At 43.2% G+C, this 13943-nt stretch overlaps 1 protein-coding gene across 1 annotated transcript in view; it reads right to left on the bottom strand.

Annotated features, from left to right (window-relative positions):
* Positions 1-826: 826 nt before the first annotated feature.
* WDSUB1 (WD repeat, sterile alpha motif and U-box domain containing 1) overlaps positions 827-13943 on the bottom strand; it is a 37403-nt gene continuing 24286 nt past the window's right edge. The window contains exons 10-11 of the mRNA XM_053284935.1: positions 8516-8656; positions 827-3197 (exon numbers count right to left, since the gene is read on the bottom strand). Of these exons, the coding sequence (XP_053140910.1) occupies positions 2950-3197; positions 8516-8656 (389 nt within the window). The 3' untranslated portion in view covers positions 827-2949. The remainder of the gene's footprint in view (positions 3198-8515; positions 8657-13943) is intronic.

Raw genomic sequence — 13943 nt, forward strand, 5'->3', positions numbered from 1 at the left:
GACTGGTCTCTGGGGCAACCCGGAGAGACCATATGATGCCTGTTTTGAAACAGTTACACTGGCTGCCAATATATTTCCGGGCAAAATACAAAGTGCTGGTTATTACCTATAACGCTCTGAATGGCTTGGGTCCGAGATATCTTAGAGAGCGCCTTCTTTTACATGATCCCCACTGCATATTAAGGTCATCTGGGGTGGTCCATCTCCAGTTACCACTAGTTTGTTTGGTGGCGACTCAGAGGTGGGCCTTCTCTATAGCTGCTCCTGGGCTGTGGAATGCACTCCCAGCAGAAATTCGTAATCTTAGTTCTTTACTGACCTTCAAGAGAGCCTTTAAAACCCATCTGTTTGGCTTGGCTTTTCAGGGTTTTTAATTAGTTTTAATTGTTTTAATGTTAACCTGGTTTTCAGAGTTTTAATTGTTTTGATAGTTTAATTGTTTTTTAAGATGTTTTTAAATTGGTGTTTATATTTGTATTTCTGTTTTAATTGTTTTTAATGATTTCTGTTTTTTAATTGTAAACCGCCCTGAGCCAGCTCGGAAGGGCAGTATAAAAATCGAATAAATAAATAATATTTTTGGTGTTTTTTTTAGAACAAGAGTGAAATCAAAACTGGAAGATTTTGGGCTGTTAATAGCAAACTCTTTTGCTTGCACTGTAAGTCCATGACACAAAAAAAATTTGAGAAAAAATATATTTTTAAATGGTTTTTTAAAAAATTTTTTGTAAAGATCTTTACAAACACATAAAAGATAAAAAATCATTAACACAATACAATTGAAAACTGAGTGCCCGATTACTGAAGAAACAAATACGTGATCATCTGATGCCTCTCACAGGTTATTTATTTGGCTCAATACATTTTAGAAAGAGTCTGTTTTCAAGGCACCGTCCATAATAAAGTGGAAAGAAGGCTAAAACCATATTTTGCAACCCTGCTGCTATTCCACCCTCCTTTTTCTTCTGGTTGTCAGATTATTAAGCCACTTACTTTAAACCGCCCACCACTTTTTTTGGTACTTGGGATTCAGTTCAGGTTCAAAGCAATCAAGAGAGTTCAATATGTGGTTTAGTTCAGCCTCTCTGATACAGATTTGGGTTTCAGGTTGGTTCATCTCCCTGACATGAACTACATACCAGCCCATATGGGTTATGTCTTCTCCGCCCAAAGTCATAGCTGAGCATTGATGAGCAACCTTTGAGGAGTGCTGTCCTGCGGCTCCACTCAAAATCTGGCTTGCTGACCAATGAGCTTGACTGCTGCCACTGATCACATTTTTTTTCAGCCTTTCAGAGACTACCATAGATAGTCTGTGCATCTTGAAGTCCCCTGGAGTATATTAAGTAGCATTGATGATGTCCTCATTTAATTAGCTTCCCTGAATATTTTGAGAGGTTTGTCAATTAGTTGTTGCTCATGCTCCACTGAAGATAATATATAGCAGCTAATTAAGGAAGCATGATGTGAGTGATCTTGCCTGGTATTCCATGCCACATATAATCAGGGCAAGCCAAATGTACAGTACTATGGATAAGCATTCTTCTAAGTCTTTCTGGGCTCAGTGTGCTTCGCTTGAAAGGGGCATGAGGATCTTTTTCTCTTCTTCTTCTTCTTGTTGGGTGGTTTTTTTGGTCAACAAAACTTCAGTTTTGAAGCATACATGTTTTCAGTTAATTTGATGCACCATTAACTGAAATGCACAATTTCTATTAATTTATTATTTATTTATTAATTACATTTATAAACCACCCCATCCAGAGGCTCTGGGAGGTGTACAATAACTTTTAAAAAGGCATAAAACCCACAATTAAAACAATGCTAAAACAATATAAAAACATTTCAAAAATGATTAAAACTATTTAAATTTGTACAAGATTCTATGGAAATTACTTTAAAGAAAACAAAAAACAACCTCTTCCAATTAATTCACACTAATAACGTGAGTTGCTACATGAGCTATAGACCTAAGTGCAACTTCTATTACTAATTACTGAACACAATCCAGCCAAAACTTTTTTTTTATTGGAAGAGAGATAAACACATGATTAGCTTTCCTACTGACATTAACGGGATTTAAGCGGTTGACATGGTGCACAACGTTCCATCTGCCTTGTAACAAAATGCGTGCACAGTTGTGCAGGAGCGCTCTTGCACAAAGTGCCGGAATATAAATGTGACAATATGGCAAATAATCATATACTGCTTCTCAACCAAAAATACATAGATAAAAATAAATAAATAAAATGGCTCCCTGTCCCCAAAGGGCTCATAATCTAAAAAAGAAACATGAGATAGGCACTGGCAACAGCCACTAGAGGGATGCTGTGCTGGGTATAGATAGGGCCAGAGGCGTAGCTAGGGGAAAGGGGGCTCGTGTTCATCCCTCTCTCTGGTGGCCCCCCCAGAGTGAAGGAGATAATGAAGAAAATAGGGCAAGATGGACCTGCAGGGCCCTCAGGAGCGGGGGACCCGTGTTCTTTGAACCCTTTCGCTCAATTATAGCTATGCCCCTTGATAGGGCCCATTCTCCCCCTGCTCAATAAAGAGAACCACCACTTTAAAAAGGTGCCTCTTGCTCAGTTAGCAAGGGTTAGATTGTGCAAAGACAATTGCATTAGCGATGGCTATTATTTTCAATGACCGCCGATCATAGAACTGCACTTGCACAACTTTCTGCATTTGCAAAAGAGTGCTCTTGGACAATTGCACACAGATTTTGTAACATGGCAGGCAGAATATTGTGTAGTATATCAACCAAATGAGTGTAACTTTGGCTGGGCCATGCTCAACACAACAGAAATTACATGAAGATCTATAAGATGCAGCAACAAAGTTCCTTCATACTTAGACTTTGTAGTGCCAAAATATACTATACAGCGTGATCAATGTTCAGGTGCTAACATACAGAAAAATAGAAAGTCGGCACCAAGGAACTTGCAATCAAATTTATTTACCAACCTCTGTTTCATTTCCCCCCCCTTTTTTTAAAGCGTTAGGGGAGGGAATTCCTGCTATTGATGAAGACAGTTTTTCCTTATATTCTGGCTGAGTCTCTAACCAGCGATTGATAGCCATTTTCAAAGTTCTGTTTGGGGTAAGTATAAGTCTTTGAAGAGGGAGGTTTGTCATGGGACTGGAGCGCCTCTTTTTAATGATCCAGTTTTCCATTGCTTCTCTCTCATAGGAATAGCCATCTAAAAGAGCAAATTACAAACATCTCTGAAACAGGGATATATAATCTGCAATAAAACTCTACAATTTTAAAAGCACACTTTAGAAAAGGGTCTTAACAGCTGTTGTACGAAAATGCAGAACAAAATGGAAGATCTCAAGCTTACTTTAATTCAGGCAGGAAATCTCTTTAGGGATCGCCTTGATTTGAAACACATCCAACAAGACATTCGTGCAATACACAATAAAACTTTCTTCCAGAGAGTCTGTTTGGAACCCAATAGCAGCATCCTTACACTCCACAAACAGTTCTGCTAGGGATTGTGTGTGCGCAGAAGTAGGCTTCATTGAATGTCATCCCTAGCTTCACTGGGCATCACATATGCCACTGCACAAAGCAAACAATAACTTAGTCCATTGGTTGTGCTCTGCATGTGTACCATTTCAATAGATCTGTACAGACCATCACACATTTAAGTTGATCAATCTAACACAAATCACAATTCCATCTGTTAGCCAGTGTATCAGGTAGGCATGCCTTAACTAGTGCCAGAAAAGAAACTTAATACGGAGCTGCTAGCATAAACTACATGTACTGGATTTGTTGAGAGGCGAGATCAATAGATTCACCACAGGATCATTCTCAGACATGCCAAATACATTCATCCTTGTGGATGGACTGAAACAACAGAAAGCAGTTAAACATTTTTGGGATTTTAAGTGCTGTTCCTACTTAGGAACAGGAAGGGATAGGAAAGAAGCACAAAACATGTAAACCATCATGAGGCAACTCATCGTGAAGGGCCACAGCATATGCCTCACACACAGAAAGTTCCAAGTTCAATCCCTGTCATCTTCCATTAAAAAGGATCTCATCAATCAAGGCAGGGAAAGACTTCCACTCTGCCTAAGACCTTGAGCTCACCAGCTCCAGTAGGCCATATTGGACTAGATTATTATTATTATTATTATTATTATTATTATTTACATGTATATCCCACTCTTCCTCCAAGGAGCCCAGAGTGGTGTACTACATACTTAGGTTTCTCCCCACAACAACCCTGTGAAGTAGGTTAGGCTGAGAGAGAAGTGACTGGCCCAGAGTCACCCAGCTAGTTTCATGGCTGTTTGGGGATTTGAACTCGGGTCTCCCTGGACCCAGTGAGTTAGTCATCACAGGTTTGTTTTTTTAGTATTGTGCACGTTTGGCCCCAAAGTCCCAAGCAGGGGTGTAGCTACAACTCAAAAGGGGGTGGGGGAAGAATGCCTCTGGGCCCCTGAGGGAGGGGTCCTGCTAGCTGTGGGACAGTTTGCTCTTTACTCTTCCCCTCCCCCCCCGCGCCCCCTCCCCGGTACACTGCTGGCTTCTGACCAGTGGAATAATCTCAGCTTCAAAAAAGTCAACCCCTCTCTAGGGCAATATATATGGGGGGAGGGGGGAGAAAGATGACTATGGATGTGTGAGTTTGTCCCCAAAGGACTACTAACTAGGCAAAGAGGCACCTTTTTAACATGGTGATTCTCTTTATTTAGCAGGGGGAGAGTAACTGGCCCTATCCACCCCCAGCACAGTACTTCCAGTGACTGTTGCTGGTGTGTGTCTTATGTTTCTTTTTAGACTGTGAGCCCTTTGGGGACAAGGAGCCATCTTATTTATTTATTATTGCTCTATGTAAACCACTTTGGACACTTTTGTTAAGAAGTGGTATATAAATATTTGTTGTTGCTGCTGCTTTAAGGAAGAATCCTTAAAGCCCTTGAAAGTAGTCTTCAAAGGAGACAATAAGGCTATGCACATGATCCAAATTTATTTATTTATTTTATTTTATTACATTTTATATCCCACTCTTCCTCCAAGGAGCCCAGAGCGGTGTACTACATACTTAAGTTTCTCCTCACAACAACCCTGTGAAGTAGGTTAGGCTGAGAGAGAAGTGACTAGCCCAGAGTCACCCAGCTCGTTTCATGGCTGAATGGGGATTTGAACTCGGGTCTCCCCGGTCCTAGTCCAGCACTCTAGCCACTACACCATGCTGGCTCTACACAATGCAAGTGGTATGTGAGAGAAGCTGGGCTGCCGTAGCCTCGGTTAGGCTGCCTGTGTGAATAGGCTCTATTTTAAACAACTGGGGAGGGGGATGCAGCACCTCTGTCCATCGAGCAATGACCCAAGCATCCAACTGTTTGGTTGCACGCAGCAGCCAGGCATGTAGGGATGTTCAGGAACTGGCCGACCGGCAGCTCGGTGGCTGGGGGGTGGGTTACCTTCAAGGGACCGGGAGGGTGCTCTTACTCCCACACTGCATTCCCCCCACTGGCGCTGTGCTCAAAATCGCTGCGCGGGGTGGCAGCGTACCTTCTTGCTGCCCCGGTCAGCATCAGGGCAGAAGTGGCCGGTGCACATGCATGACGCATACACCAGTTCTGGTCTGATGCTGCCTGGGGTGGCAAGAATGTACACTTCTGCCCTGTGTGGCGGTCTTGAGCATGATTTTGAGCACCAGTGGGGAAAACATGGTGGGGAGTGGCGGGGAGAGCACCCTTCCAGTCCCTTAAAGGTAACCCCACCACCACCAAACCACCGAAACTTCCGGAGAACCAGTTTGGCGGCCCACAAAAGGACGGCTGAACCGGTCCAGGCACATCCCTGTGAGGTGTATAGCCCTGCTCACATGATCAAAAGGGCATGAGCAGCAGCAGTGTGCAAATGTGGAGGCTGAACCCAGCACCTGTTCCCTCCTCTCAGGCAGAGAACTGGTCCTCTGAACACACTGCTAGAGCAGCGCAGAACCACGAGGCAGCGGCTGTTTGCACAGGCTATGAGCTATGGACGCCTATGCAAAAGTTGTCAGTGGGTAGCTTTTAATAGAGGAAGAGGGTCCAAATCGTCCCCCGCCTCCAGTAGTCTACTAGAACAGTAGCTAAAGGGCTGATCCCAAAAACTAGGGAGATTTGAGCACTGATTTGCTACTGATGTATACCCAACAAGCAGCTGCAGCCAATCACAGCTTCCTGCCAAATGTATCTGTCTGATACGTTTAAAAAAAAACACTTCTCACATTCATATCCTGCATATAATATGTGAAATGTCCCTCAGTCTTCCTCTGTTAATTATCTTTCTCTCCTTCTTCCCTGCCTCTGTTATCTCTAAAGTAAAGTGGTCCGTCAAGTCGATTTTGATTCCTGGTGCCCACAGAGCCCTGTGGTTTTCTTTGGTAGGGGTTTACCATGGCCTCCTCCCAGTGGGGATTCAAAACGGCAACCTTCTGCTTGTTAGTCAAGCATTTCCCCGCTGTGCCACTTAAGGTGAATTCTCCCTTTGCTAAGCAGGGTCCAACCTGGTTTGCATCTGAATGGGAGACTACATGTGAGCTCTGTAAGATATTTTCCTTAAGAGATGGTGCTGCTCTGGGAAGAGCACCTGCATGTTTGCATGCAAAGGGTTCCAAGTTCCCTTCCTGGTATCTCCAAGATACGGCTGAGAGAGGCTCCTGTCTGCAACCTTGGAGAAGCCACTGCCAGTTTGTGTAGACAATACTGAGCTAGATGAACCAATGGTCCGACTCAGTATATGGCAGCTTCATATGTTCCTACCACACAGTTGTTAAATGAAGCTGGGATTCATTGGCTGGGATTCTCAAGACATCACTTCTATTACTTATTTTAATACTGACTTTAAAATTGCTTTCCAAAAGTTCATCACCGAGCTGTCAAAGGAATCATCAGAGCTGGTAAGTAAAGTCCCCTGTGCTCCCCTGTGCTCACTGCCTTTCATGTATAAAATAGAACCACCCCAAAAGTGGCGTGACTAGGCAGCAAACTGCAATGGACAATCTGCATTTTAATCGACCTTATTCAGCAGTGCTGAAAGCTGGGGACGGGGGGTGGGTGGGTGGGGAGATCATGTAAACATTTCCAGTTTCTTGTGAAAAGCCGCTGCTTGCTTATGTTCAAAGTCACAAAACCATGTTTATTTGGAGATTCACTGAGCACCTGTCAATACATGTGGTTGCTCCCCGTCATTTCTTCTTTTTGAAATAAGAGGAAGAAATGAACCACAGTGTTTGCGTTCAGCACTATCCGGGTGTAAGATACATCAATGTGAGAAAACTGAAGAGGCACTGAAATATCAACCATCATACATTTGCTGTACTACTGTCTAATGCATCTTATAAAAGAAAATGTTCCCCATTGCCCATACAATGAAAGAAACAAGGAGAGAGCATGACCAATGGGAAAGAGAGAGTGAGTTCAAACAGGAATATAGCTTATTGTGGATGGGGCCACAGTTCAGTGACAGAGCATCTGCTTAGCATGCAGAAGGTCCCAGGTTCACTCCCTGGCATCTCCAGGTCGGGGTGGGATGGGAAAGACTCCGGAGAGCCACTGCCAGGCAGTGCAGCTAGCAATACTGAGCTACATGGACCAATGGCCTACGATGGCTTCCCACATTCCTGTTCAGCAGAGTCGGGCAGTCATCATGAGTTGGGCACTTCCGGAACAGTTCCAGCTCCAGTACTGTGAACGGGACCCACAGACTTGGGCATCCAGCCATGGGATGCCTGCACACAACAGCAGAGTTTGCTGAATGTGCAGGTCTCAGCCCCACTTGAACAGCTGCGCATAACCATCCCTTGCTGTTCGGGGTAATGGTATCCAATATATTGAATATTACAAGTATAAACAAGTTTCCCTACAGCAGGAATACTCCCAGGAAATACAAATGAGAACATAAGAGAGAGCTGGTCTTGTGGTAGCAAGCATGACTTGTCCCATTAGCTAAGCAGAGTCTGCCCTGGTTGCATTTGAATGGGAGACTAGAAGTGTGAGCATTGTAAGAGATTCCCCTCAGGTGATGGAGCTGAGGTTTCAAGTTCCCTCCCTGGCAGCATCTGCAAGATAGGGCTGAGAGAGATTCCTGCCTGCAACCTTGGAGAAGCCGCTGCCAGTCTGTGAAGACAATACTGAGCTAGATGGACCAATGGTCTGACTCTGTATATGGCAGTTTCCTATGTTCCTAAGAGCAACCCTCCTGGATCAAACTAATGGCCCATTCAGTCCAGCATCCTGCTTCCCACAATGGCAATCAGATGCCCCTCCGGGAAGCCCACAATCAAGGTACTGTGGGTAACCAACCTCTGTAGCCATTGCTCCCCATCAACTCGAATTCAGAGGAATACTGTCTCTGAACTTGGAAGTAGTATACAGTCATTGACAGAGATCAGCAATAGAAATAGTGTATGCATATTGTGCACCTTAAAGATATGGATTCATTTGCAGTCGAGCCTCTTTCTTTGCACCCAAATAACGAGCACAGATAAGGTTGCTCTGCCACACCTACCTGCAGCAATGACTGGCTCTTTCATAAGCTCTCTTGTTATGGGACACAGGAATTCGTCGGGGATCCCCACACAGCCAGATTTCATCTCAGTTGTCAGCTTCTCAATGTTACGCAGCACCTTACTCCGGAGACCTAGAGATTCTGGAAAGATGTTCAGATATTGGTCACATGAGATCATACACCTCTCAGTATATAGATCAGCCTTGAAAATAAGTATGAATACACAATATGGAACTGCCCTTTACCAATTAAGAACAATTTGTATTGTTGCACTTTATCAGTAGTCTGGAAGGTTTTTTTTAAAGTTGTTTAGCATAAAATGCTAATTGAATTCTATCTTCCTGTGGAAATTCACTTCCACACATGCAGAACAGTGTTTGTAGAAAAGGATGGATCCTACTCACCCTTTGTTGGAAGTTAAGGACTTTGCGCTGTCTCGTCTCTGACAGTGGAGGACAGACTAGTGAGTCAGAGGGCTAGAGGATCAAGACATTGGTCATCCCTTCTCCACTGCTCTGACACTATCCCTTTGAAATGTAGATTGCTGCTCTTGGGGATTTACTTCCTTCCTCTCCTCTCTTCCCTACCTGGCCTTCTACCTTGCAACATGGCAAGCCTCTCTCCCTGCACCATATGTGGAGAGAGGATGCAGAATCCATCTGCATCCAGCTAGATAGATAGATTAGAGATCCTAACTCTTCACTTTCCTATCTAGAATGGAGTTCCTTAATAAATGCCTTATATATTGATTTGAAACTATGAATTGGCTCCAAGTTACTTTACTCTCAGCACACACGCATGCCTAACTAAACTACCGCTGTGTTGTGCCTCTGTGCACTCTGCTATAATGAGAAAGGGATTCTCTCACCACAGAGAATTTCCAACACCCTTTGTATAGGACCTGGTACTCAAGATGTAATTTAGAAAATAATTGGGGCAGGGGGGAGAGATGGGAGCAGATCGGTCTGGTGGTGAACACAGGATATACCCTTCCTTACTCTTACTGTGTACCCTCAGTGAATCTGAATGAATATGACAATCCTGTACTTTGTTTCAGTGGGCTTTCCTGTCCTCATTTAACTGTTGTTTATGTTGTTACATGGCAATTAGAGCTTGGGGAAAAGAGGCTGGTTCTATTTGGATGGTAATGAAGTGCTCTTCCAAAGAGGTGTCACAAACAATCAAAGGGGCTAATGAAATGCTATGTGAACCACCTGCCGGTCACCTTCTCTTCAATTAAATGCCTCTAGGAGAAGGGAAAACCAACACAAGAGGACAAGAACCAAACAATTAACATAAAAGAGTGAAAAGAAGGGTCCATGGTCCACACTCTCATGGTTCATGAACTTCAAGAGCATTCATTTATCCTCACAAAAGACTACTTAAATCTGGTAAATACTATATTCTTCGAAAGACAATTGCAGCCCTATCCTATGCAGAGTTAGGCACGCCTAAGACCATGGATTTCAAAGGGCTTAGGCATGTTTAACCTTGCATTGGCTGTAAGAGAAAGATAACAAGAGAGGCATATGCCCACAGAGAGCTTACTAGGACAGGCCATTTCGATACTGATTCATGTGACTGGCACAGAAAGCAAAACACATATTTTTGTATCTACAAAGTCAAATACTTTCAGACTGTGTAACTCCAATTGCAAATAAGATGTGATATTTTTCTTTTATGGCTATCAAGCTCATGGCCGCTTATTTTATTCGTCTATTATTCCATGGACAGAAAGTGTTTTCCCTGAGTTTGCAATGTATATTAAAAGGACTTATGAGTGGAAAAGGCTGCCTTAGAATTGTAAGAGATTTTACTACTTGACTAAGGAAACAGGATTGGCTTACATTCTCACAATATTAATATATTCATTTTTAAAATATTTCATTTTTTAAATAAAAGATTGCAACAAAGGGACACAGGAACATAGGAAACTGCCATATACTGAGTCAGACCATTGGTCTATCTAGTTCAGTATTGTCTTCACAGACTGGCAGTGGCTTCTCCAAGGTTGCAGGCAGGAATCTCTCTCAGCCCTATCTTGGAGAAGCCAGGGAGGGAGCTTGAAACCTTCTGCTCTTCCCAGAGTGGCTCCATCCCCTGAGGGGAATATCTTGCGGTGCTCACACATCAAGTCTCCCATTCATATGCAACCAGGGCAGACCCTGCTTAGCTATGGGGACACGTCATGCTTGCTACCACAAGACCAGTTCTCCTCTCCAAAACCACCGCAAAACTACGATTAGTTCCAGGGTTCTACTATTTCATTCATTCTTTTATATATCACGTCTAAAATACAATTTCACAAGGTGGCATGCACATTTAAAAGTGGGAATACACTATACAAAAATATAACACAATATTAAATCATTAAAAATGGCTCAAAGGGAAAGCCAAAGGCATGTAACAAAAGGGTAACCCAACTTTTTCAGCATTTTACTGCTAAAATACATTTGTAAATCTTTAAGGTGCCATCAGACTCTCTGCTGTTTTTGCTGCTTCAGATGACTACTTCTCTGGATTTAGAAGGGGACAGCTTGAAGGGAGGGTGGGGGGAATGCTGTTGAGCATCTTGCAGAGAGAGAAATTTCTGTCTGGTCTGCTTGCACACTGACAGATAGCATGCAGGATGAAGTGAGGCTCCTGACACAAAAAGGTTGGAACAGAAATTGATGTATCGTGTTTACAGACATCACAACCTGTTGAAGTCGACTGAGGCAGAAAAAAAAGAGAACAGAACCATTTCACAGCTGCTGTATTTATAATACCGAGGGGAAAATCCGAACAGAAACAGTCACTCCTTTATCAACACTAGTTCACCTAACGTGAATTTGTCAGGAAGTATGTTTCCTAGACTATGGGAAACACCTATATTGGGCAGCAGCGATATAAGAAGATGCTGAAAGGCATCATCTCATACTGGCAATGGTAAACCCCTCCTGCATTTTACCAAAGAAAACCACAGGGCTCTGTGGGCACCAGGAGTCGACACCAACTCGACGACACACTTTTCTTACTTATTTCCGACTGCATATCATTGTTGATTAAAATGATATAGTGCCATTTTTAGGCAGGAAAAAGAACCAAGTTGCTAAGCTTTAGCTTTTAGTCTTCCAGAGGCCCAAAATTCAACATGTCTCCAAAATTCAAAAGATATAAAGGCAGATTTTCTGTTCTAGCTTCATGGTGCAATGCTCCATCTTAAGGCCAAGAGGGTACTATACTGCACAACTTTGCTAGCCTATGAATACCACTGATGTGCTACAGAGGGGACCTCCTAATATTACACAGGCTAAGGCACTGTAACTGTATAAGAACTTACAGAAGAATGCATTCAAAAAAGGTCACCGGAGGAATAAATAGAAGAAAATTAATATAAAGGAAAGCTATCCAGGAGAAGGTTAAATTAAGTAAACAGTCTACATTTAATGTTGTATGGACATTGGTATTATATGATTTATTTAAAATAATCTAGGAAGTGTATTTTATAGAGAGATGTAGATTTTGTTATCCAATTAAACGAAAAGTAGACAAAACAATATTTTACTGAGAGCAGGACTTAAATTAAGCATCCAACTGTCTGGAAAGAGACATAAATGGTCTGATCACGCCCACATAAATATGGGTCTCATGGCTAGGCCTGTGTGCATAAACTGCAAATAGGGGAGGGGGCACAAGGAGCAGCCTGCCCACCACGCTCCCACGCGGCTAATTCCCCCAGAATTATGGAGGGCAGCAAGTCATGCTCTTGAAAATACTTGAGATTCCGTTTACTCCCTGCATCCCATAACTGGTCTCATGATGACAAGCTCTGCCAAATCTCCCTCTTATTTGCTTATCTGTAGCTTCTAATTAGTTCTCAGTGGTGTCTTTACATGTCCCAGTGCGCAGGCAACAAGTTATTGTGCTGATTTTTCCACAGTGTTGGTGCGTGCACTAGAGGTCAGCCTAACTGGGGACTCTTCTCTCTTGCCTCACTGCTTTCAGTTTCCATATAACCCCACCACCAGCATTATCCAATTAGTTTTAACTGATAAGCTTGACAACTTTGGCCTCCTTGAAGATTTAGAGAAATGCACGCAGAAGCACTTCCTTTTTCCTTTCTTAAAAAAAAAAAAAAAGCCCAACAGAACTGCAAACTACAGAGCTACGAACATTTGAGAGGGGTTCCAACTTTTGGGTGATGTATAGAAAGAAGGTCAGGACTAGTGAATCTGAAAGCCTAATGATCCCACTTGGATCGCTCACACTGCCGCAGAAGGGCTGATTCAGAGAACTGTGGAACAGAAAGCAACTCAAAACCAATATAGTCCAAATTAAAGCTCTAGGCCAGGGATGGGGAACCTTGGCACTCCAGCTGTTTTTGGACTAAAACTCCCATAATCCCCAGCCACAGAGGCCAATAGCTAAGGATTATGGGAATTGTAGGCCAACATCTGCAGGAGTGCCAAGGTTCCCCATCCCTGCTCTAGGCTGTCACACACAAGTAAACCCATATTATACAATTGTAGTGAATGGCAAAGAGCTTTCCTTCGAATAGAACGTGGTAGACGTAAATGGTAATACACTGCAAACCAGGTTACTCAAGCCGGCATAAGCAGCGAGGTGGCCAAATTTGCAGATGATACCAAACTCTTTCAGGTAGTAAAATCCAAAACAGACTGTGAGGAGCTCCAAAAGGATCTCTCCAAACTGGGTGAGTGGGAGACAAAGTGGCAAATGTGGTTCAATGTTGGCAAGGGTAAAGTGATGCACATTGGGACGAAAAAACCCAACTTCAAGTATACGCTGATAGGATCTGAGCTGTCGGTGACGGACCAGGAGAGGGATCTTGGGGTTGTGGTGGACAGCTCGTTGAAAGTGTCGACTCAATGTGCGGCAGCTGTGAAAAAGCCCAATTCCATGCTAGGGATCACTAGGAAGCGGATTGGGGGGAAATTGCTAATATTGTAATGCCCTTATACAAAACTATTTTTATTTATTTATTTTTACATTTTTATACCGCCTTTCATTAAAAGAAAATCCCAAGGCGGTTTACAAAAATTAAAAACATACAATAAAAGCAGTAAAAACAACAAGCTAAAAACAAGCATAAAAACAGACAACAAATAAAAACACACAAGAACAGCAGTAAAAAATGATTATGTAAAAGCCTGGGTAAAAAGCCAAGTCTTTAAAAGCTTTCTAAAAGCTGTGATGGAGTCCAAGGAACGAATGGCCACTGGGAGAGCATTCCAGAGTCTAGGAGCAGCAACAGAGAAGGCCCTGTCCTGAGTGCATGACAGCCGGGCCTCCTTCATTGTCGGCACCCGGAGCAGGGCCCCCTCAGATGTCCTAGTCAAGCGGGCAGAAACCCTTGGGAGCAGGCGGTCCCTCAAATACCCCGGGCCCAAACCGTTTAGGGCTTTAAAGGTCAAAACCAGCACCT

The sequence above is a fragment of the Hemicordylus capensis genome, chromosome 1 (genome assembly GCF_027244095.1).
Source record: "Hemicordylus capensis ecotype Gifberg chromosome 1, rHemCap1.1.pri, whole genome shotgun sequence".
Taxonomy (NCBI): domain Eukaryota; kingdom Metazoa; phylum Chordata; class Lepidosauria; order Squamata; family Cordylidae; genus Hemicordylus; species Hemicordylus capensis.